The following is a 26,485-nucleotide window of genomic DNA, read 5'->3' as shown; positions in this document are numbered from 1 at the left end:
TTTTTTCAGATTGTCTTATTTCTTTTATCCATTTGTGCATTCTTTACCCTGGCTTGTGCCATCTGGGAAGGTGTTATCGGCCAGCATTTCCAGGTAATTGCTAATTGCATTAAATGAAGTAACATTGACTAACAAAAAGCTTACAACCATCTTTCAGGCTTACTTGCCATGGGAAAATATCATACCAAAAAATATTATCCAAGGATCAGCAGTTATAGGACTATTAGTATTTTTCTCTTATGCCATTGTATTAAATACCGTAGTGCCAATATCACTCTACGTTTCAGTAGAGGTAAGTTCTGTCTCTATTAAAATCTAGCTCTGTTTAATTTTAAGGTCATACAATTTTTCAATCGTTTTTTTTATTGTCTTTTAAATTTAAGGTTATACGTTTTGTTCAATCATTTTTAATCAATTGGGATGAAAAAATGTATTACGAACCAACCAAAACACATGCCAAAGCCCGCACCACCACCCTCAATGAAGAATTGGGACAAATCCAATATATATTCTCCGACAAGACGGGCACCCTCACCCAGAACATCATGACTTTCAACAAATGCAGTATTAATGGCCGCACCTATGGTGACATCATCGACTTGCGTACCGGTGAAGTTATCGAGATCACTGATGTAAGTATTTCTCCCCCCAAACATAGAGAGACAAGTTAAGGTTTTCTTACAATTTCCTCTACTTTTTTGTTTCTGGAAATGGTTATAAATACTACTACATATATAAATAATTTAAAAATATTTTAAACAAGAATTAATAAATAATAATAACCATGTCTTTTAAATTTTTAATCAATTTTAACCAAAAGAAAAAAAAAACTCCATTAGCATTGCACTCAAACGTTAAAAAAATATGAAAAAATCCAAAATTTACAACAACCAAAATTAAGCATTTTGCCTTTTAATAGTGTTTTTTTTTTATGAAATGCTCATCTATTTACTCTCTTCTTTCGAACCTTTGCCTTCTTTTTGGAGTGAGAGAGAGAGAGAGCAAGATTTACATTGTATGGTGTACAAGTAAAAAAAAAACTCAATGTTGAATAGTTGTAGCCTCCTTGCTCCCCTCTCTTATTCTGCATTGTTAGAAGATCCTTAACCTAGATGAGTTTAGGTCAAGCCAACGTACGTTTCCTTCCCCATTAGCCTTAAGATGGTTACTCTGAAGGATGATGTATAAAATGTTGGTTTTCTTACTTTTTGTGTTTATATTTATTTTTTCCCCACTCCCTTTTTTCATCTCTTAGAGAGACTTGTAGTTTCCCCTTTGTATGTATGTGTACGTATGTCTCTTCTTTATGTTCATTTAAGAGTCTAAACCCAATCAAATAGTCAAGCGTCAGCGTCAAGTTGTTTTATCGGGTTTTTCATTATGAGCGCTACATAAGTTTATTTTTTAAATAAAACAAAAACAGTTGTGGATATCAATGAAATTTCTTTATCTCTTTGAAAGTACGTTCGATGCCATTATGTATGGAACTCGATTTCTTTGGCATGGCCACTACGGGCACGTTTGGAGTTCGGAGGCTGAACCTTATTTTGGACGGGTTTCAAGCATAAATCGGCCGATAATGCTGCAATTTCGCGTTCGATATTCGTACGATATGTCATAAACCACAGGAAATAGTCTAACGGCGCAAAGTGAGAGAAAATCGAAAAGAAACTAGTAAAAAAAAATTGACTTGTGAGAACGGATAGAGATATCTCTTGAAATGGTTCTCTTGCAGATCGTGTGCAAAATTGCAAGGCCCTAGGTGGTACGGGCGCCTCTTGGCAGGCCAAAAATTGTGCGGGCTGCCAAATCTTCATTTTTGGTCCGATTTTCAAAATTCTTTTTTGCGCTGGATAGTGCTCGAAAATCCCCACAAAAATCTGCTTGAGGTAAACAATATCTTCACTAGTATCAGGGATATACGGGTTTAAATTTTATTTGTTGAAATTTTGATAGAAATAAGCTTCGTATTTTGCGTTTTACCAAGTTTGCATTTGTACAATAATTTGATTGTAATTTTTATGCATGATTTGAATTCGTGATTGTGGCTTCTTTAGTGAAATTTGAACAAGATATGTCAACTTAAACGGGTGCTATATGTACAATTTCTATTTAAAAAATCGGAAAAACCTCTCAAGTTCAACCCTTTCAAAGCCCAGATCCCCCTAATAATCCTAACAATATTTATAGCCTCTATAGCAAATTTTCTAAAAAAAATCCGATTTCGAAACCATCTTTGCCCGAAAGGGGTATTTTGGGGATTTTTGTAAAAAAATTCAGGCAGAATTTATTTTTCGTACAATATTTTAAAGACACTTTTACATGCAAAATTTTAATTTAGCACGAATCCAGGTCATGCAGAAAAATGAAATTCGAACCACAAATGCCTTTGCAAATTGCAAAATACGAAGCCAATTTCGGCAAAAAAAGAATATTGAAAATCGAACTACAAATGCAGATATGGTAGCCCCAAAAATGACCAAGGTGACCAATTTTACGGGCCTGCCAAGACCACCTAGGGCCTTAAAATTTTGCTCACGATCTCGATAACACCTCAGTACATTCCAACTTTCCCAGTGATATCTCCACCCGTTCTCACACCTCATATTTAATACTAGTTTTTTTTTTGCGATTTTCTCCCACTGTGCGGCGTCAAATCGCACGCCCGAGGCTGGCAATCCAATGGACTATTTCATGAGATGACACGTTCTCCAAACTTGGTTTGCAATAAATTGATTGTGACATTCGCTGTGTGGCTTGTGAAGCCGTCCTGTTGGAACCACATATCCAAAACCTTAAGTCCAAAACTATTCTGTTATCGTTGAACGCTAGTGATTACCATTCATAGTAACGTGCCGATATTGATTATCACGGAAGAAGTACGGCCCAATGACGCCGCCGGCCCATAAACCGCACCAACCCGAAATTTGTTAGGGATGCGAGTATGTGGTGATTGCTGTCTGACCAATAACGCATAATTTGCTTATTGACGAAACCATTCAGCCGGAAATGAGCCTCATAGCTGAAAATGATTTTTCGATGTAAACGATGAGCCCACTGACTCCGAATTTCGGTAGTAAATTTCAATAATTTCGACTCGTTGCTGGCTCGTATATCTTTCCATCATGAAATGGCAAAACTAACTGAAAAGAAATGACAAAAGAGCGGCAAAAAATATGGCTTCGTTTGCTATCCCTATCGGTCCACTTTTGTAGTGTCCCTGAAAAAAAAAACACTGTACAAGCATTTCATATTGAACTCTCATGCCGTTGGTCTCTGCCTTTAGCGACAACGGTTTTTTATTTCCCTTATGAAATGTGTGTAAACAAGTTGACGCTGACTCTTGACTCTTGGATATGTAAATTATCTCCTTTTTTCTTTTATTTTATCCATATGTATATGTATATAGACAAAATAGACTAGGTGTATGTGCGAACGAACACACAATCACTTTTATGTCAAATTTTACACATTTAGTTTTGTTTTTTTATATATATTAATAAAATGATTTTTCTCACCAGTTCAAAGTAAGAAATGTGAAAAATGATTCCGGTAATTAGAAGATCTATGATATAAATCTTGATATTTTATTAACACCTGCATTTTGTAAAGTGTCACTGGGTGGCATCAAAAGAACGAAAACACAAAACGATAATAATTAAAAAACAAGTAAAAGCTTGCTAAATTCGGCCGGATAGAATCTATTATACCCTCCACTAGGGTTCGCATTTGTCAAGTTCTTTGAATGATTTCTTCAAATATATATATGAGCCATATCAAGTTATTGACCGATATGGACCCTACTTGTGATGGCTGTTAGAAAACATAGAAAAACAACACCTCCAAAATTTCAGGCAAATCGAGTAACAATTGCGCCTCCAGCTCAGAAATCAAATTGGAAGACGGGTTTATTTGTCAGCTATGTCAGGTTATCAGCTGATTATGACCATACTTGGAATAGATGTTGGAAATCATACCAGAACGACATATGCAAATTTCGACTATATTGGATAAGAATTGCGCCCTCTATATCAAAACTTAGACCGATTTGGATTATTTACAATCCCAACTGACTTACACTAATAGGAAGTATTTGTGGAAAATTTCAAGCGCCTAGCTTAACTCCTTCAAAAGATAGTGTGCTTTCGACAAACGGACCGACGTAGATGGCTAGTTCGACTTAAAATGTCATGACGATCAAGAATACATATACCTTGTGGGGTCTTAGACGCATATTTCGATGTGTTACAAACGGAATGATGAAATTAGTACACACCCCATCCTATGGTGGAGGGTATAATTAAAATTGTACGAGGGTTGACTTTGGAAGACAACTGGCAATCAAATGGTTGTGTACCACTCAGAATTGACTGTTCTGCATTTTTCTAATGGTACGATTGCGCCATGTCCAGTTTTTCCGAAAAAACAGGAGATCATGCGCGAGCAACTTTTTGGTTCATACCGTTGACTGCTGTTTACTACCGGCTCATACGCGTAAATCCACGATTCATCACCTGTCACAATGTCATAGACGTGTTTCGAAGCACCGCGACCAATCAACACGAGCCTTTTTTTGAGCGAACGAGAAAAAATTTTTTTGGTCGTTCAAATGTCCACGCATTGTATGCTGGTCCCACTAATGCCTAAGGTTGTCTCAATCTCACGATATGTCACATGACGATATTGCAATATCAGTTGGCGCACAGCATCAATGGTTTTTGAAACAACAACTGATTTTGGACGACCTTCACGAAATTCGTCTTGGAGTGAACTACCACCCCGGTTGAATTCATCATAACTTCAATAAACACTGGTCCTTGATGGAGCTTTAACGCCAAAAACTGAATTAAGTTAATCGATGCACTGTTGTTGAGTTATTCCACGTCGAGAGTTGTAAAAAATAATCGCACAAAAATGTTCACGATTCAATTCCATTTTTTGGGCGAGATGATTCTTTTAAGTTACTGTAAACCAGACAAATAGCCCTCGTATGTTAAAATGTTCTGAGTAAGTATAACCTCAAAAATGTCAAGCTTTACCGATAGAGCTGTCAGTTGACAGATTGCAACACAATCCTGAAATATAAAAGGCAACCTTCGTATACGAGGGCTGCCCCCAAAGTAGCCCACCTAACAAAAAAAACTCAACAAATTTGGGAAAAAATTCTTTATTTCTCAACATATTCGAGCTAAGAGGAGCTCAATACAGCTTTTCCTGTGATTTTCAATGGTTGCGATACCCTCTTTGTAACAAGAACTATCTTGCTCCCCAAAATAGCCATCAACCACAACTTCCACCTCTTCATTACTGGCAAATCTTTATTCGCCGAGCCATGTTTTACGTTTGGGAACAAAACATATTCCGAAGGAACTAAATCTATCAACAGGGTGCGTGCTGAAGATATTTGAACTTTAATTCATAAATCTTTGCCATCGCAATCTTCATGTTTCCATATTCACAAACCCACGGAGATAGTATAGTTCTGAGTGCTCCAATAAAAAGTAGTGAAAGCGTGTTAAGTTCAGCTGGGCCGAATCTTATATTACTCCACCATAGATCGCATTAGTCAAGTTATTTGCACAGGTTTTCGTTTTAGGTAGAAACAAAGGTAATGGGAGATCATAACAAGTAAAGTATTGCTCCCGCTTAAGGCTCAAGAAGTATATTAGGGAGATTGGTTAACATGGACCACAGTAGTGCAGAGGTCAGTATGTCCGCCTATGACGCTAAACGCCTGCATTCGAATCCTGGCGACAACATCAGAAACAAATTTTCAGCGGTGGTTATTAACTTCTAATGCTGACGACATTTATGAGGAACTATGCTATTTGAAAAAAATGGTATGACAGCCATGTAAAAACATCTGCACAAAGAGTTGTCGCACTGCGGCACGCCGTTCGGACTCGGCTATAAAAAGGAGGCCCCTTATTGAGCGTAAACTTGAATTGATTAGCACTCATTGATATGTGAGGAGTTTGCCCCTATTCCTTAATGGAATGTTCATGGACAAATTTGCATTATAGACAAATTCTAAACATAATTGGTCATAGAAAAAGGTCGTGCAAAATTTCAGCTATATCGGATAAGAAATGTGCTCTCTAAAGGATCAAGAAATCTATTCGGGAGATCGATTTATATGGGTACTACATCAGCTTATAGACCGATTCAAAATATACTAAGTACATCTGTTGGCGGTCATAGAAAAAGTCAATTTCCAAATTTCAGCCAAATCGGATAAGAATTGCGCTCTTGAGGGTCACGAAGTATATTTGGAAAATCGGTTTATATGGGAGCTATATCAGGTTTTTGGACCGATTCGAACTATGCTTGTACATCAATTCGAGGTCATAGGAAAAGTCATCATGCAAAATTTCAGCCAAATCGGATAAAAGCATATTGGATAAGAATTGCGCTCTCTAGAGGCTCAACAGGTATAATCTTGAGATCGGTTTATATGGGAGCTATATCTGAACATGGACCGATTTGGCCCATTCACAATCCCAACTGACCTATGTGTTTGAGAACTGTTCCAACGAAAGTTATTGTGCTTTCGACAGACGGCCTGAGTAACGGACATGGCTAGATAGACTTTCAATGTCATGACGATTGAGTATATAAAGGGGGATTCTTTTGAGGTTAGGATTTTCATGCATTAGTATTTGACAGATCACGTGGGATTTCAGACATGGTGTCAAAGAGAAAGATGCTCAGTATGCTTTGACATTTCATCATGAATAGACTTACTAACGAGCAACGCTTGCAAATCATTGAATTTTATTACCAAAATCTGTGTTCGGTTCGAAATGTGTTCATTCACCGTAACGTTGCGTCCAACAGCATCTTTGAAAAATACACACCAAACAGTGCATTTTTCGGGATGCATGGGCAGTTCTTGAACGGCTTCTGGTTGCTCTTCACTCCAAATGCGGCAATTTTGCTTATTTACGTAGCCATTCAACCAGAAATGAGCCTCATCGCTGAACAAAATTTGTCAAAATTTGAACACATTTCGAACCGAACACTGATTTTGGTAATAAAATTCAATGATTTGCAAGCGTTGCTCGTTAGTAAGTCTATTCATGATGAAATGTCAAAGCATACTGAGCATCTTTCTCTTTGACACCATGTCTGAAATCCCACGTGATCTGTCAAATACTAATGCATGAAAATCCTAACCTCAAAAAAATCACCCTTTATATACATTGGGTCTTCAGCCTAGTATTGAATTCATTCGCAGCGAAAATGACTTTTAAATTATTGCGAAATCCGATGCACTGCATTCCCACAAACAAAAGTCAAACAACAACACACAACATCATTGGAGCAGATTTGATTGTTGCCCATTTCGTGAGCATTAAATTACATTGGAAATTAGTTGAATAGAAATACATATGTATTGGCGCTGCGACATGTCGCTACTATTTTGCTTATACAACTCAGTACCATTTTTGTGTTCGCATTTTCTACGTCACCATTTTTATAAATTTTTTACCATGCGTTATAAGTCGAAGTCAGTACTAGGCTTTAGAAGAATATTTTGAGATGTTACAAATCGAATGACGAAATTAGTATACCCCATCCTATGGTGGAGTGTTTAAAACCTAAACACATGTGTTAGAAGGTTACCACTTTCACTTACCACTTTATTTTCATACCACTACCGCCATCTATATGTGAGGTCGGCTACTTTTGAGATCACCCTCGTAAGAGCCAGTTGGTTCTTGGTTTGGTATTTGCAATATTTTATGAAATCTTTTGCATAACCCTGTATTGGTCAAGATTGTCATCAATGCTTTGAGAAAAATGTCACATACTTTGAGTATTCTCCACAGGCGAAGTGAGTCAGTTGTACTTAGAAATTCTCATAAGGAAGATAAGGCACGTTTTGTAATTGTACATAAGAGTGGGTCAGGTATTGCAGTCAAAAATCTCGAACTATAATTTTAACTTTATATTGAAAAAAATATTCAAGTAAATCATCGATTTGAAATTTATTTCGAATATAAAATAAACATGTTAAAACCCATTACCTACCACCTCGAATATATCTTTGTATAAATTAAGCGCATAAAGTCAAGATTCGATAAAAAATCGCCGTTTATGAAACAACTATATCGAAATATGGTTCCATCTGGGAAAAACTCGCTTCGTATGTCGAGGTCTCACACAACTCATTGTTTCAAATTTCATCGATATCGGCCAATGATTGGCCTTATATGGGATCTAGACTAAAAATCAGGAAATTGGTGTAAATGGAAGCTGTATCCAATAATGTTCCGATCTACACCATATTCGGCAAAGGCCTATAAGGGTCTAATACAATTTACCGTACCAAATATCAGCTAAATTGGTTAAAACATACGCCATTTATGGGTAAAAGAACTTCAAACGGGAGATCGGGAAATACTTCGGGTCCACCGACGTAGAAAAAGGAGGCAAAGGGACCCGATCACCACCGAATATTTTTTCAACATTTAGAAAAAAATCGATTTGGAGCTACAATGAGGCGCAAAAAAACTAACATCCCCCCCAAAAAAAATTCTGGTCACAGGATCTCGGCACGGACGTCGAAGGAGCTCACACAGCCCACTGGACTTAATTCTAACGGAATCGTGTAATAGATGGGGCTCAAAACCTTAAGTCAGGAGATCGGTATAAATGACAGCTTTATTCAAATCTTGTCCGATTTAGACCATACTCGGTAAGGATGACGGAGGGTCTAATGGAAGTCGCCGTTTCAGTGATAGTGTGTAATAATTGCGTCTTTTATAAGTCCAAGAACTTATATCAGATGTAAAGACGCCTAAAACAAGTCGCTCTGCCAAATTTTAGCGAGATCGGACCATGAAAGCCGCTTTGACCTCTAAGACCTTAAAACTGAAGAGCGGTCTAAATGTAAAATGTAGTCCCATATAACCCATCTTCGAACATATTCTGCCTATGTAATAAGGCAGACGGACGAAGATGGCTAGATCTTCTTAAATTTTTACAGCGACCAAGAACATACAAACTTTATAGAGTCTAAAATTAATATTTCGATATGTTGCAAACGGAATAGCAAGAAGAATATACTTCCGTCCTTCAGTGGTGGGTATAAAAAAGCATTCATCCATTTTGGACCCAAAAATTAGTTGTCATAAGTGGAAATGTTAACCTCTGCGCCAAGGCCTCCTTTTTACAATTGTAGACCCCTTTAGTGTATGCAGTCTTTAGATGAATGACAACATGCGACCCACTTTAATGTACTTATAAGTCAAGCTGTTTTGCACGCTATGCTGTGAAAGTGAAATCGCACAATAAATTCGATTTTTTTTATATCCACCACCATAGGATGGGGGTATCTAATCATTCCGTCATTCCGTTTGTAACACCTCGAAATATTGATCTAGGACCACATAAAGTATATATATTCTTGATTGTCTCGACATTTTGATTCGAACTAGCCATCTCCATCCGTTTGTCGAAATCAAGATAGCGGCCGAACGCGTAGAGCTGGCCGCTTGAAATTTTGCGCATATACTTTACACTGGTGTAGGTCGTTGGGGATTGCAAATGGGCCATATCGGTTCAGATTTGGATATAGCTCCCATACAAACCGATCTCCCGATTTGACTTTTTGAGCCCATGGGAACCACAATTTTTGTCCGATTTGGCTGAATTTTTACACATGGTGTACTGTTATGTCTTCCAACGGTTGTGTTAATTACGGTCCAAATCGGTCTATAACCTAATATAGCTCCCACATAAACCGATCTCCCGATTTGACATTTTGAGCCCACATCATTCAAGAACATGATATAGCTCCCATATAAACCGATCTATCGATTTGATTCCTTGAGCCCTTACAAGCCGTGATTTTTATCCGATTTGGCTGAAATTTTGCATATAGAGTTCTGTTGTGACTCTCAAAAACTGTGCTAAGTACGGTCCATGTAGGTATATAACCAGATAAAGCTCCCTAATTTTATCAGAATCCATGGTAGTGGGTTCCCAAAATTTGGCCCGGCCGAACTTAGCACGCTTTTACTTGTTTTTGCTTAAGACTCCTAATCGATATAACGTTCTGTATGACAGTTATATCTAAATATGGTCTAATATGGATATATTCGGTTCGAATATCGATGGACTAGTTAAACTCTCTGTTTTAAATTTCAGAAAAATCTGATGGTATATGTTAATTTTACGTGCTCAAAACTCTTAATTGAAAGATCTGTCTGTACGGTAGTTTTTCCAATTATGTACCGATTCGGCCCACTCAAGAACTTAATGTTTGCGTAAAAAATATTCATCTGTTTCAAATTTCACTTAAAAATTTAAATTTTTATGGTCGTGATTACAACTGATGGACGGACAGACACATGGGCATCGTTATGAGTATACATACAGGGTAGCTGACACAAAGTGTTACCAATTCAAAAGACCTCATTTTTGTAAAAATATGTTTTTATTATTTTGCCCACGGACCCAAAGCAGCTTCCAAAATGTTTTCCCTGTAAAAAGTCGCATTTACTTTGACGGAAAATGGAAAATTTGGAAAATTACTTCGCGTGTCCTTTAGTAGAGGCCAAATTCTCGTATGTTCTTTCGGTTAAATGAACACGACCATTTTGGGAGATTACAAATAGCTCAATTCGAAAATTAGTAGTTCGGAAATTCACGTTCGTGCAAGCACAGCAACTCCTTTGCTCTTTTGAGTCTTAACTTTTTTGCGTTACTACTGCGTGGATTTCGTTGAATCCGAGCATTCACCTGCCGCATAATTTCAAGTGTTGTTGCAGTTTTTTAGGACCACCACCAAGGCATTAGGAAACAATATCAATATGATTATAACGGGTTGTGGTACGATATACAAACATTTTGTTCACTTTAAGATGTTTAAATTCACCAACAGTGGCCAGTTGTGGTTTTCCTGCCAACTATGATGCAATCATCCTATTACTCTTGAACTTCACCATCGAATAACTCCAAAGTAAATACCTTGGCTTCTGTAAACAATATAAAACTATAATTATGCAACTGTCAAATACCATGCGTTCTACTTTGACAGATATACCAGTGTAAACTTGGTAACGCTTTGTATCAGCTACCCTGTGTATTTTATATAGTGTCGAAAATAGATATTCGGATGTGTTGCAAATGGAATGACCAAATTAATATACCCTGCATCCTATATGGTGGTAGGTTGTATGCCGACATTTTACATTTATTTAAGGAAAACTTATACTTTGATTTAAGATCAACAAATATTTCATTTTAGTAAATATCAAAAGATTTATATCATAGACTTGAGCTTAAAATGTTTCAAACGTTAATTTTATTTTTATTCGAAAAACAAAGAAAACATTTCCTTCCTCCCCCAACGTGTTTTAGAAAGAACCTCAAAATTATTTTTGCAATTATTTAAATAATTATAGAGTGATATCGATACTAGCCAAAGTAGCAAGAAGAGCACATTAAAGAAAGACGATTCCCAAATGAATGGGGATGGAATGTCTTCGTCAAAACGCCTGCACAAAGTCGATGTGCATTTTGTTAGCTCACCAACAACAACGAATGCAGCCGCCCGCACCAGTCTGTCTTCCAAAATGCAGGAGGAGCATAGCACCACCAGCAGTAGCTGTGGCGATAAGCAAGTAAGCATCGACAGTGGCACCAGTATTAGTACCAGTACTGGGTCTACCATTAGGACAGCTGCCATAGTACAGCCAAGCGCTTCGTTGGAAAATTTGCATTTCAAAGCTGCTGCACTAAGCACTCCTAGTTCACCAATTGCACCAGAGGTTGGGAGTGATGATGAGGCCACAGCAATCGACTACAGAGCACAAACAAATCGCATGCGTACGGCGAGAGTGCGTATCGACTGCCCCTTGCAGCGCATAGGGAGGCAAGCTTCAACGCTGTCCACGTACAGTGAAAAAGTAATGATACTGGGTGATGTAGCCACCAATGAAATGGTCCTTTTCAAGGCCAAGCCAACTACTACTACTACTACCACCATTCCAACTACTCATCCCAATAACAAAAGACAACAGCTGCACCACAGTAACACCTTCACCATATTCAATAACGTCGACCATGCAGGCGACGCCACCACCGCCATCACCAAAACCACCGCCTCCTGCTCCACCTTACATTTGAATACAATGTTAATGCAAAGTAGATCTATACTAAAAAATGGCTCCAAACCCCATAATACGGTCTTGGCCATAACCACACTTTCACCCACCTCACCGTTATCGTTGTCGGACAAATCGGGCACTATGTCCGTAGTCACTCATTTACACAAGACCAATGCGACGACGGGGACGCCTCGTAAAACGAACTGTTTATGCTTTCCCTCGTGTGGGGAACAACGGACACCCCCCTTGATAGCCGACGGCGGCTATGATCGTCCAAGACCCTCAAAACTATCGCGACAGACAATGCCATCTACCAAAACCGCCCCAAAATGTTGTCCACAATTTTGTGCACCCTTTTGTCGCAGTTGCTCCTTTGGCTATGAGAGCGACGAAGGCGAAAACGATGACGAAGACAATGAGGACGACAATGACACTAGGCGGGACAATGGGTTTTTGAGACCACCCGAAATGCACCACCAAGCCTATGCGCACGCGCCACCGCACGATAAAGCTCAGCACACTTTTAACACTTTTGCCACAAGCACCGCTCACAATTGGACCAATTGCCAAGATCACGAACACCACCACCACCACAGCCACCAAAACCACCAACATCACCAGCACGTATGCATGTGTTTATTGTTTCATTTGTGTCCTTATTTTCGTATATTCCTTGATAGCTTCGTCTTGTGCCAAAATCTATATCATTCTCCTTGGTTTTCTTTTAGTGTAGTTTGAAAGTTTTATATTGAGTGTTTTATTGTTTACCATTTTGTAGCTATTCTTTTTATTTTTAAATTTATTTAAAACTATAAATGAGTTTTATTGGTAAAAAAAAACTCTCTTTAACTGTAATTTTTCACGGAACTTATGTTAAGTCATCTAACGAAAAATTAGCGTTTGTTGGAATGAAACATTAAAGGTATATAGGCATAAACTCGAATCCTATAAATTTCTTGTCCTGAATCGTGGGTTTGTAATTTTCTATAAGCACAAATCAAACTTGAATACTCCCCCTCAGGGACTTCCTTTCCATCCTTTAAATTTGAAGTTTTTCTGTAAAATATGATAGCTGTGTCAGATTGGTCCATAAATCTTCCCTAGAACACTCCAAGTATTGCCTCGTCCACTTTTGCAAATATCCATGCTTCGGAACCATATAACAATGTGCTATTGCTATATGGTTCCAGGGTCTTGTACAGAAATACCACGATTTGCGTCGTTTTTGGTTCCACGAAATCGCGACGTAAATCGAAATCAAATAACTCGGACGATAAGACACCAATTTTGAGGTTGGGATTAACGATATGTATATTTGAGTGTTCCAAAAGACAAACATTATTTTTGAGATTTTTGATAAGCTGGATACGAAATTTTATGATTATCCGTTAACGAGCACCGAATTGCTATACTAGAAAGACCAAACATTAATTTTGACCGATTTTGAAATTCATTCGAAATTTTCTTCAAAGACAATTTTTTTTTTGTTCGAAAATGTATTCAACATTTTATTAAATCGGTGTAATCTTTGCGTTTAACGCATACTTTCATTTAATTTTTTTTTACGTAGATAACTATGATTGACTTACCGGTCATGTTGACCCCTTGTATAAAATTGTACCACTATTCGCCAAATTTTATCAAAATACTACTAATACCCAATTCGCAATATATGAATATATGAACCCTTTAATCAAAAGGAAGCACAATTCCTTCGAATAAAAAACTCTAAACTTTTATTGGGATATATTAACTTTTCTATAATAGATGTAAAACTTTAGTAAGAATACATCTTTTATATTAATACTAGCTGAATTCGGCCCGCTCGGCTGCGCCCTCAGATATTTGGACATAAACTTGAATGTCATATTCGTAATGTACTCTAAAATGCCTTTCATTGGAACCCCATATAGCCATGATTGGCTAATTGCCCCAATTGAGGGGGGTTGCGACGCCCCCCATTATTAGGACTTCATTTTTAATGTCATATTTGTAATCTACTCCCGAATACCTTTCATTTGAGTTCCCTATTGACATGATCATACAATGTGCCTATTTCCTTACTTCATTTTCGTACGCTACTTGTTGAAGCGACATCTGTTCTCCAACAACAAAACTTCCTCCACAACGGCATCTGCAGGATGCGATACGAACTACATCTTAACAGCAGTAGGTGGCAACGATACGACTAGAACAACCCCGTCATTTGATGGATCATTCATCTCTATTACCTACGTCCATTTAACTTAAAATAAAGTAAAAATAAAGTTAAAATAAAGTAAAAAAATAATTTAATTCTAAAAACCAGAGTTTTTTTTAGTTCTCCCACACTGAGACGAACTTAAACACTACTCCCAAATGCCTTTCATTTGAGTCCCATATTGTCCCAATCGGTCCACTTTTGATTATGGCTGGAGTTTTGATGGTAAGGGGCCTTCCAATATGAAAAAAGTATATAGCTTATTTCTCCTTCCGGCCCAACCTACACAATCTGTGGAAATTTTAAGAAAATCTGTTCAGCTGTTTTTGAGTCTATACGGCACAAAGTTAGAAACCCACAAACACACACAAATTAATTTTTATATATAAAAAATCTATATATTTTTCTGTGAATATATACATTGATATTTTTTTAACCGAAAAATATTTAGTTTTGATAAAGGAGCGTAATTTAATAAAAAAAATTGTATAATTCTTAATATATTCCAGCTGATAATTATGCCGATCATATTGACCGGTTTGGTCTAACTAGGTATTGGGTTGCCCAAAAAGTAATTACGGATTTTTCATATAGTCGGCGTTGACAAATTTTTTCACAGCTTGTGACTCTGTAATTGCATTCTTTCTTCTGTCAGTTATCAGCTGTTACTTTTATCTTGCTTAAGAAAAAAAGTGTAAAAAAGTATATTTGATTAAAGTTCATTCTAAGTTTTATTAAAAATGCATTTACTTTTTTTTAAAAAATCCGCAATTACTTTTTGGGCAACCCAATATATACAAATCTTGGTCTTTCTATTGTTAAATGACATTTATGGTGAAAATATGAAAAGTGCCCTAGCCAAAATCGTGGCTGTGATACGGTTAAACTCAGAAATGCTTCCTGATGCGGCTTAGCCATGCCCGTCCTTCCACGTATCTATTCTGTACCGTTTGTCCGTCTGTCGATTTTGGAATAGAGTTGGCAAAATATCGATGGCACTATCAATAATAATTTTTTTTTCTGAATATCGATTGATATATTTCTTATCACAGCTATTGGCAAATTTATTTTTTTTTTTTTGCAAAATTGAATAAATATAAGCGATTCGACACTGACTGTATCTTTTAAGATGCATTGCGCCTATAGAGGGCGCTATTTTCATATGATTGGACAGAAATTTTGTACAATGATTTCCCTAAGACTTTCGACTGACTTATTTAATTTGGTTTTATTCGTTCCGTGCATTGATATTGCTTCTACACAAATCGCTCTGGTTTTGATTTTTACTTTTCATTTCCGTTTGAATTAAAGGTAATGGGAACTTAACGATAGTATCGATAGTTTCGATATTATAATAAACAAGTAAGAGCGTACTAAGTCCGGCCGGGTCGAATCTTATATACCCTCCATTTGTCGAGTTCTTTTCCCGATATCTCTTTTTAGACAAACAAAAGAAAAAGAAAATAATTGAATCGGACCATAATTGACTTGAATGTTGGAGACTGTAATAGAAGTCATTGTGCAAAATTTCAGCCAATTCGAGTAAGAATAACCCCCTTTAGGGACTCAAGAAGTATAATAGAGGGATCGTGTAAACCGATTCGGACCATATTTGACACGTATGTTGAAGGTCATGGGAGACGTTGTACAAAATTTCAGCCAAATCTGATAATCGCTACGGCCTCTACAGGCTCAAGAAGTCATAATCCCAGATCAGTTTAAATGGCAGCTATAACAGGTTATGGATTGATTTGAACCATTTTTAGCACAGATATAAGAAATCATAACAAAACACGCCATGCGAAATTTCAGCCAAATCGGATAACAATTGCGCCCTCTAAAATATCAAGAAGTCAAGACCCAAGATCGGTTTATATGACAGCTATATCAGATTATGAACCGATTTGAATCATACTTTACATAGGAATCATACTTAACATTTGGAAGTGAATCATACTTAACAGTTGGAAGTGATATCAAAACACAACGTGCAAAATTTCAGTCAAATCGCATGAGAATTGCGCCTTCTAGAGGCTCAAGAAGTCAAGACCCACGATCGGTTTATCCAAGACAGCTATACACGATTATGAACCGATTTGAAGTAATACCAAAACATTACATGCAAAATTTCAGTCAAATCGGACGAGAATTGCGCTCTCTAGAGGCTCAAGAAGTCAAGACCCAAGATCGGTTTATATGGCAGCTATATCAAAACATGAACCGATTTGAGCCGTACTTAAACCACGTGCAAAATTTCAGCCAAATCGGATAAGAATTGCGCCCTCTAGGAGCTCAAGAAGTCAAAACCCAAAATCGGTTTTTATGGCAGCTATATCAAAACATGGACTGATTTGGCCCATTTACATACTCATCTGACCTACACCAATAAAAATTATTTGTGCAAAATTTCAAGCGGCTAGCTTTACTCCTTCGAAAGTTAGCGTGCTTTCGACAGACAGACGGACAGACATGACGATCTAGAATATATATATTTTATGGGGTCTAAGACGAATATTTCGAGGTGTTACAAACAGAATGACGAAATTAGTATACCCCCATCCTATGGTGGAGGGTATAACAAGTGAACAATTTGAACACGAAAAATCCCATTTTTAGCAATTGACAATGGCAACCTCAGTTCAAAGTTGCCATCCGTAATAAAAATTTGTCAACTGACATACAACGCAATTGAACTAAGGTTGCCATCCATAATTGATCCAAAAAATTTGATTAAATTGGAAATGTAGAACTTGGACCAAAATCCAGACATATTGTGGGAGTTATAGAAATAATCGTAGTGCAAAATATTGTGGAGCTCGGTTGATACATTTTTTTTAACAAGTTTTTATTGACAAGTCTTATTTTTCATCTTGGGTTTTTTGTGATTTTTGTCATTTCGTTAAGTCATTAGTTTTGAGTTAAAGCTAAATGAGAGTTAAACTAAAAATGTAAACTTGGTTTAAACTGAGACTAACTTTTTGATCATTACTCCGTAGCTAATATGTGTTGTGGTATATATGGTTTTGGTTATAGATGTTTTTATTTATATTTAAACAACGTTTTTCAGTTGCTTTAATATGGTTTAAGCAGGCTTTTTATTCGGCAAAATTGTTGAAGAGAAACATTGGATTTATAATGGCTATAAAAATATTAATATTTCCAAATATCTTAAATATAAAACTCTTAATTTTAAGATATACCTAAAGCTTTTATAAAAATGCATGATTGTAAAAGACCATATGCATGTTGCCCATGAAAACGTGTCTATTTCTATAACGAAGTTTCGTTTTGTAATAAATCATAAGTAGTTTTGGTATAACCTCATACATGACATAGATATGATAATAAATAAACGCTGCTGTATACATAATGACACTGCTATAAATGGACCATACTACTAATACTTCTACTACTACTATTCTACTGCTACTCTAAATATTGCCTTATATATTCCATATTTAGTATGTATCATTATTAATATGGTAGAGACCTTTCATTTGATCTTCACTTTGTTTTTTTTTTCCCTTCTTAAAAACCACAACAGGATATTGCACCTGTAGATTTCTCAGCGAATCCAGAATATGAACCAGAATTTCGTTGGTACGATCGATCACTGCTAGATGCGGTTCGTTCCGATGAAGAACATGCCCACAATTTCTTTCGTCTGCTGGCCTTGTGTCACACTGTAATGCCAGAATATGTTGAAGGACGCTTGGAATATCAGGCCCAGAGTCCCGATGAATCCGCTTTGGTTTCAGCGGCGCGAAACTTTGGTTTTGTTTTTCGCTCTAGAACACCGACGGGCATTACCATTGAGGTAATGGGCCGCAAAGAGGTAGGAAACTTTTGAAAATCTAAATAAGACATTGGTGTTATAATTTTGGTGCTTTTTTTTATTTACAGGAATATGAATTACTGCATATTCTGGACTTTAACAATGTCCGCAAACGTATGTCGGTCATATTGCGGCAGGGAGATAACATTTTTCTCTATTGCAAAGGTGCTGACAGCGTCATTTATGATAGACTGAGCTCCAGCCAACATGAAATGAAAGCGCGTACTCAAGATCATTTAAATGTAAGTCAATATTCCCAATACTGTGTGGGAAATGTCAAATTAGACTAAAGTTTACTAGTTACCGACCCAAAATGGTTTGACTTTCTTAGGCAACACAAGTAAAAACGCACGGCCGGGTTGAACTGTGGATGCCTACCACATCGGATATATTTACTTACTTTAATTGGCTATGGCAAAATATTTGCTCCACTAGCCGAAAGTATAATAGCGTTCCAAGCGCCTCGATCTTCTGCGCTCATTCTAAAATCTCTGACACCAAGTTTCGAGGTGTCTCTCTTTCCATCGGGCTTTTGGTCTTCCCGGTTTGCGTGTACCACCGTGTTTGCCTTCAAAAGACTTCTTTGTTGGAGCTTCTTCATCCATTCTGGTAGCCAACGCAGCCGTTTGATGCGTGTAACTACGCTATCGTCGTCATAAAGCTCATACAGTTCGTGGTTCTCCAATAACGCAAACTGGTCCATATATTTTACGAAGAATCTCTCTCTCTCAAATACTCCAAGTACTGCCCCATCTGCTTTCACAAGTACCCATGCTTCAGAACCATATAACAGCACAGGTAGTATCGGATATATACTGCCCATATTTCGTTAAAATCCGATGGAAAATTTATGGTTATGTCAAAATATAGTCCCATTAAGAATAAATTCGCCGAGGACGCCGATGGCTCTAAAATAACTAACTTCTCCAAATTTCAGGAAATCGGTTAATTAACGAGCCTTATATTTGACAGTTATAAAAAAAATGGTCCGATCTGCCCCATAATCGGGAAGGATATGTAGGGGTCTAGTACTACTCAAGGCCTTAAATGGGAGATCGATCTATATGCCAGCCAGGCACGTAGACAGGTGGCGCAACTGAGACCGAGCCCCCCACCATCCAGAACATTTATTTTGTCTCTAAAGAAATCGAGTCTACGTAATACTTTTAATATACAGCACTTATATCAAAATTTAGTCAGACTTTAATTTTGCATATCGAATTTTCTACGATTTTCTTACGATGGTACGAAAATTGTGGATTCTACGCCCTAAAAGTCGAAACGCATAAAAGATATATATGGGAGTTTTATCTTAATCTGATTCGATTTTGATGAAATTTTTTGCATGTAGTGCGACGTCAAATAAAACATCTCCTGCAAAATTTTGTAAGGATGGGACCAAAATTGTGGCTACTACAGCTTAAAAAGTGCATATCGGATGAAGTATATATAAAAGAGCTATATATAAATCTGATCCGATTCTGATGAAATTTTGCACACATACTATCACTTCGCACTTCGTGCCAAATTTGCTTAAGATCGGACCAAAATTGTGCCTTCTACAGCCTTAAAAGACCATATCGGATGAAAGTTATATATGGGAGCTATATATACATCTGATCCGACTTTTATGAAGTTTTGCACACATATTGGGACATAACAAAAGCAGTTCGTACCAAATTTGATAAAGATCGGACCAAAAATGTGCCTTCTACAGCCTTAATAGGTCAAATCAAATGAGAGTTATATATGGGAGATATATCTAAATCTGAACCGATTTAGATGAAGAGCGGACCAAAATTGTGCCTTCTACAGCCTTAATAGGTCAAATCGGATGATTTATATGAAATTTTGCACACTTATTAAGACGTCACATGAAACATATCATGCAAAATTTGGTAAAGATCGGACCAATATTTGGCTTTAAAAGGACATATCGGATGAAAGAGATATTTGGGAGTTATATCTAAATCTGTACGAATTTTAATAAAATTTTGCACACATATCGGGACATTAAAAAAACACTCGGTGCCAAATTTTGTAAGGATCGGACCATAATTGTGGCTTCTACAGCTTTAAAAGGGCACCTCGGATGAAAGATATATATGGGAGCTATATCTAAATCTGGACCGATTTTTTTTCAAAATAGCGTTCGTTGTTGGACCAAAAAAGAGACTTGTGCAACATTTTGTGAAAATCGGACAACAAATACAACCTGTACCTTGATTACAAGAATACATGGACAGACAGACAGACATACGGACATGATTCTAAGCCGATCCGTATGCTTATCGATGGGTGTAGCTCTTCTCCTTCTTAGCGTTGCAAACAATTTGGTTGCAATCAGAGTTCCCGTTTTTGATAGGTTTCTACCATAATTGGTGGGTTTTTATTCTCTAGGGGCTTGAGGAGTCAAATCGGGAGATAGGTTTCTGTGGGAACTATGCCAGGTTAAATACTGATTTGAACCATACTTGGCAGGGTTGTTGGAAGTCTTTACAATACAGCTCGTGCAAAATCTTTCAGCTCAATCAGACAACAACTAAGGCTTCTAGGGGCTCAAGAAGTCAGATCGGAAGATCGATTTGTGTGGGAGCTATATCAGGTTATAAAATGATTCGGGCCATACTTGACACGAGTTTTGGAAGAGCGGCTTTCAGGAGTTCAAGAATTCAAATCTGGACATCGGTTTATATAGGAACTAAAAAAGGTTATCGACTGATTTGGACCGTACATACCACGTTTGTTGGAAATTATAAAAAAAAAACAAGTAAAAGCGTGCTAAGATCGGCCGTGTCGAATCTTAGGCAAAAAAGGAAAAAAGAAAAAAATTGCTCTGCTGTTAGAGCAATACCAAGATATGGTCCGGTTCAGATAAGAATTGCGCCCTTTTGGGGGCTCAAGAAGTAAAATAGAGAGATCGATTTAGGCTATAGACCGATTCAGACCATAATAAACACGTATGTTGATGGTCATAAGAGGATCTGTCGTACAAAATCTCAGGAAAATCGGATAATAATTGCGACCTCTAAAGGCTCAAGAAGTCAAGATCCCAGATCGGTTTATATGGCAGCTATATCAGGTTTTGAACCGATTTTCACCTTATTTGGCATTGAAAATCGTAATAAAATACGTCATGCAAAATTTCAGCCAAATCGGATAGAAATTGCGCCCTCTAGAAGCGCAAGAAGTCAAGTCCCCAGATCGGTTTATATGATACCTATATCAGGTTATGGACCGATTTGAACCATACTTCGCACAGTTGTTGGATATCATAACAAAACACGCCGTGCAAAATTCATTTAAATCGGATAAGAATTGCGCTCTCTAGTGGCTCAAGAAATCAAGATCCAAGATCGGGTTATATAGCAGCTATATCACATCATAGACCGATATGGCCCATTTACAATCCCAACCGATCTACACTAATAAGAAGTATTTGTGCAAAATTTCAAACGACTAGTTTTACTCCTTCGGAAGTTAGCGTGCTTTCGACAAACAGACGGACGGTCGGACATGGCTAGATCGACACAAAATGTCACAACGATCAAGAATATATATACTTTATGGGGTCTCAGACGCATATTAGTATACCCCCATACGTTATAGGGTCGCAGATCCATATTTCGAGGTGTAACAAACTGAATGACTATTAATATACCCCCTATGGTTTTGGGTATAAAAAGTCGCCGAGTATAGTAACGAGCACACAATTGCAATTATTTGCAAGCCTATGGGTCTGCTTGGGATCATTTTCTTATGTACGTACAAAGTAATGTGCAATAGAGTGAGTATTATTGCGAACCACTGATCTATACGATCAAATACTCACCCTTTCTCTCTAGTAGTAGAGACACACGAGAATAATTATTGGTCCAGTACACGAATAATTGTTTGCGGCTATCGAAGCACTGTTGCAATTAAAGAGTTTTCGGTTTTGCAAAAAAAGGAAGGTCTTTTTACAAAGTTGTTTACGTTCAATATTACTACGTTTATGGCTAACGTTTGGTATGTTGAAAGCAAAAATTACACGATTACTATAAAAGCAAAATTTCGTGATACAAGTATTTTGTTTGTCGTAAAAATGTTCCAACTGTTTGATTTCTTTGCGTGTATGGACAAAACAATTATTTGTCCAAAGTTTCAGCTGAATATCCTGTAGCGTGAATTCAGCTGTTGGACGGCAATGGCTAGATCGATTTAGATTTTTACAACGATCAAAAATATATAGAGTCCGAAGTGGAAATTTCAATGAATTGCAAACGGAATGACTAAATGAAAGTACCCCCGTCCTTCGGTGGTGGGTATAAAAATATTTAGGATACTTTATATATACTACCTAAGAACTCTGCAAGCTAAACTGGTAGCGAACTCGGTGTACCAGTATGGGGGGTCGTGGGTTCAATTTTCACCAAAGGCTTTGATCTGGTATTTTTAAGTTTTTGACAATATTTTCCAACTGGTTTGTCGGTATTTCCCCATTTAAAGTTCTCAGATAATGCCCACAGCAGTGCCTGGGCACATAAAAAACATTACCTACCTACAATATACCTAGATATTTGGCAATTATTTAAATTTTATAATTAAATTAATTTCTTTTTTTAATTCTGACTGCTTTTTTCCCTTTCAAGAAATTCGCTGGCGAAGGTTTACGTACGCTTGTACTGGCTGAAAGACAATTGTCTAAGGATTTCTATGAAGACTGGAGTAAACGTCACATGGACGCTTCAATATCTTTGGATAATCGCGAGGACAAGTTGGGAGTCCTCTATGAGGAGGTGGAAAGCGAACTGGTGCTGGTGGGCGTTACAGCCATTGAGGATAAACTTCAGGATGGAGTACCTCAAACCATAGCCAATTTACAAATGGCAGGCATTAAAATTTGGGTATTAACCGGTGACAAGCAGGGTAGGTAACAGAAAAATCATTATTGAAAATAATCATTTTTGACATTGGCCCATTTCAATTGGAACAGAAACCGCCATAAATATTGGTTATTCATGTCAATTACTCACGGATGATTTGGCCGATGTTTTCATCGTTGATGGCAGCACACTGGAAGAGGTGGAAAAGCAGCTAAGACAGTTCAAAGAGTCAATACGAATAGTAAATCGTTTTAGGCCAGCACGTAAGTTGACAAAATGGAGAAATCAGACGACGAATTACAGCTTCATATTGAATGAATGAAAATTTAATTTAATAAATTTAATATAAATCAAAATTTGAAAATTTTGAAAAAATTGAAAAAAAAAAATTATTGGAATCCAAACAGCTTAACTAAAATTTTACCGATGTAATTCGTCCACATATCGCTAATTCGAACGTAGTTATAAAATGTTCAAAGAGCCAATTCTTATAATTGCATTTTCTCTTTGCAGCTCTCAACTCATCTATAAGTCTTAATTTAAATGGAGCTCACAATCAGGAGGCTAACATGACAGCTGTAAAAATGTCCCAGATTTCACCTCCACCGCCTCCGGCTATATCGGTTGTCACCTTTAGGTGGGATGATGAAGACATTAATAAGCGTAATAAGGGCGAACCGGACAGGTAGAGGGAAACCATATCATCTTCCTTCCTCTCTTTTTTTCTCAAATCAATTCCAAGCCAATCAAATAATTTCCAAAAATTTCTTCGTTTACACTTTTTCCATATTTTTTTTAATAACTTTTATAAATCTAGACTTTTTTCTTTTTTTTAATGATTTTTGGTTTTTTTTTTCTTACTTTGGCAGTAGTTGCTCTTTTTTGTTTGTTGTTGGAAAACACTTTCTAGATTTTGCATTTTTTGAGTTTTTGGTACCACCTTCTCTTGTGTTTTAGTTTAGAAATTGCGTTTAAAAAACATTTTTTTTTTGTTTTTTTTTGGGTATCTAACAAAATTTTATGTTGAGTTTAGTTTTTTGATTATTTAAACATTATGGCCTTTTTAAGTTTTAAGGTGTTATAATTTTTCGGTTTTTTTTCATTTGTATTTTTATGTACTGCCACCGAGAACAATATCGATGTGTATGTATGTATTACCGCTTGAGAAGGAGAAATGTTGTATCAATTGCGTAGGTTCAAATCCTTATTCCTTGCATTTGCTGAGACCGCTTGCATTTCCTTTTTTTGTTACCAAAGCGACACAATAAGTCAAACTTTTAATGTCCTTTGTTGAGATGTGGCAACACTGTTACCAATACCCACCAATTTTGTTAGGGTAAACTCCAATTCCTGACTGGATGGAAAAAGGTTTTTCTTTGATACAAAGCCAGGAGGCTACCGTAGTGCAGATGTTAGCATGTCCGCCTTTGACGCTGAACGCCTGGGTTCGAATCCCAGCAAGACCTCTTAATGCTGGCAACATTTGTGAGCTTTAAACTTGAATCATTGATATGTGAGAAGTTTGCCCCTGTTCCTTAGTGGAATGTTCATGGGCAAAATTTGCATTTTAAATAGCCAAACTACATTGAGATTTTGTATTCCTGAAAGGTGTCGGGGAATCAAACGCCATTCCCAGTTTTAGCGTATTCGAGTATTCTATCGAAGCATAGAAAAAAATTGTCATCGGAAAACATTTGGCTTGGCTCAAGATAATGGGATAAACGCCTCCTTATGTTAGGTCATCAGGTTAAGGCTGAAACTTTCTTTTGAGCGGTTGCATGCGACACCTGAAAAAACTTAAACTCTGAATCCATGCCGCTTATATTTAATCTTGATATTTAAAGGCATAAAGCTTATTATAACCACAGAACTGCAAGCGGTGGTATTTTTCTGATTTGCGGCATACTCAAAAAAATGCTATGGTAGGTAGCATCATACGATCACAACTCACTGTTCAATCCCATGGCAGCCGTACCGGTTGTCGGTTGTACACACCGGATTGACCCGATAAAGTCCTTTGTTGGCAAGGGTTGCCATTTCAGTGTAAAACACACTGTAACAACGATAACTAACTGATATGAGTGGTGATTGTATGAATAATCGTAACAATCATTTGTATGCTTTCTGTACCACCGCTGAATATAGGTGTTACGAGTATAAGACGAAAATAGAACCGAATCAACACAAGACATTGCTTCGAATAATGTTTGCGGTGTTGTTTTTGCATCGATGAAAAAGAACAAATATTTATCAAAAATATAAAAAAAAAATCTAATATTGTAATTAGTTCCTGAATAATAATTTTCATAACTTTTTAGATTTTTTTTTCATCTTTATGTTAAAAATAAAATTGCGATGTTTGCGTTGCTTTTGGCTAACACTCATCAAAACACCGCATATACAAGAGACACCTCATGGGAATAAGTATTTGCGGTGGTAGTTTTAACTCAGATATCACTGATAAATCCCATGGCAGCCGATTGTACGTACCGGATTGACCCGATGAAGTCCTTCGTTGGCAAGGGCTGCCATTTCAGTGTATAACACACTGTTACAACAACAACTCACTGATATGAGTGGTGATTGTATGGAAACTCGTAACATTCATATGTATGCTTCCTGTTCCACCGCTTTTAACATAGTTTTTGTCAATATAGGTGTTACAACTATAAGACGAAAATAGAACCGAATCAACACAAAACATTTATTCGATTAATAATTGCGGTGTTGCTTTTGCAGCGATGAGAATGAAGATTTATTTTAAGAAAAATGTATTAAAAAATAGAATATTTTTATTCGTTCCTCAATAATAATTTTCATAACTTTTTGGATTTTTTTTCAACTTTATTATGTTAAAAATAAAATTGCGGTGTTTGCGTTGCTTTTGGCTAACACTCATTAAACCACCGCATGTACAAGAGACACCTCATGGGAATAAGTATTTGCGGTGGTAGTTTTAGCTCAGATATCGCTCGTTTGCTTCATAGCGCTACATTCACGTGGACATCAGCACAACCGCAAAATCATTTGTTTTTTTTTTTGTACGAGCGTTGATTAGAGTTGAATGGTTGCGTTAGTTCCGTTGATTCAAAAAAACAAGTATATTTGCGATATACCGCAAATGGGATACACCGCCAATGGAGGTTTTCGTTGGCAAGGGCCTCAGTGTAAAACCCACTGCTAGAACAACAACAACCGCTGCAGATCTCCGATTATAACGCATTTGTTCGAAATGGGAAGTAAATAAACTCTCTGCAGCTAATTTTGTAAATTAAAACAACGACCGAATAAATGGCTGGCATTCAAATTCTGTTTTTGTATCAGTTTTTATTCCGTTTTTTAGCAGGAAGCCATGATTTGAAGTCTTAACAGAATATGACATGCTAAATGTCAAGCCAATCGAATAATGATTATTCCCCTTGGTGTTCAAAAAGGCGATGATTTTCAAGGAATTTTCACAAATTGT

At 37.0% G+C, this 26,485-nt stretch overlaps 1 protein-coding gene across 5 annotated transcripts in view; it reads left to right on the top strand.

Annotated features, from left to right (window-relative positions):
* The window catches only part of LOC106087547 (phospholipid-transporting ATPase ID), a 203,585-nt gene that overhangs the window by 161,654 nt on the left and 15,446 nt on the right, over positions 1 to 26,485 (top strand). For 3 of the 5 annotated variants that reach the window (XM_013252623.2, XM_013252624.2, XM_013252619.2), the window contains 9 exons: positions 10 to 93; positions 158 to 292; positions 384 to 632; positions 11,415 to 11,918; positions 17,864 to 18,154; positions 18,223 to 18,396; positions 22,786 to 23,062; positions 23,130 to 23,282; positions 23,533 to 23,704. In XM_013252623.2, the coding sequence (XP_013108077.2) occupies positions 10 to 93; positions 158 to 292; positions 384 to 632; positions 11,415 to 11,918; positions 17,864 to 18,154; positions 18,223 to 18,396; positions 22,786 to 23,062; positions 23,130 to 23,282; positions 23,533 to 23,704 (2,039 nt within the window). The remainder of the gene's footprint in view (positions 1 to 9; positions 94 to 157; positions 293 to 383; positions 633 to 11,414; positions 11,919 to 17,863; positions 18,155 to 18,222; positions 18,397 to 22,785; positions 23,063 to 23,129; positions 23,283 to 23,532; positions 23,705 to 26,485) is intronic. The other 2 variants (XM_013252620.2, XM_013252621.2) reach the window with 2 other exon arrangements.

This window comes from Stomoxys calcitrans, chromosome 4 (assembly GCF_963082655.1).
Source record: "Stomoxys calcitrans chromosome 4, idStoCalc2.1, whole genome shotgun sequence".
NCBI lineage: Eukaryota > Metazoa > Arthropoda > Insecta > Diptera > Muscidae > Stomoxys > Stomoxys calcitrans.
The sequence above is the reverse complement of the archived record's forward strand: the minus strand, read 5'-3'. Positions and strand labels throughout refer to the sequence as shown.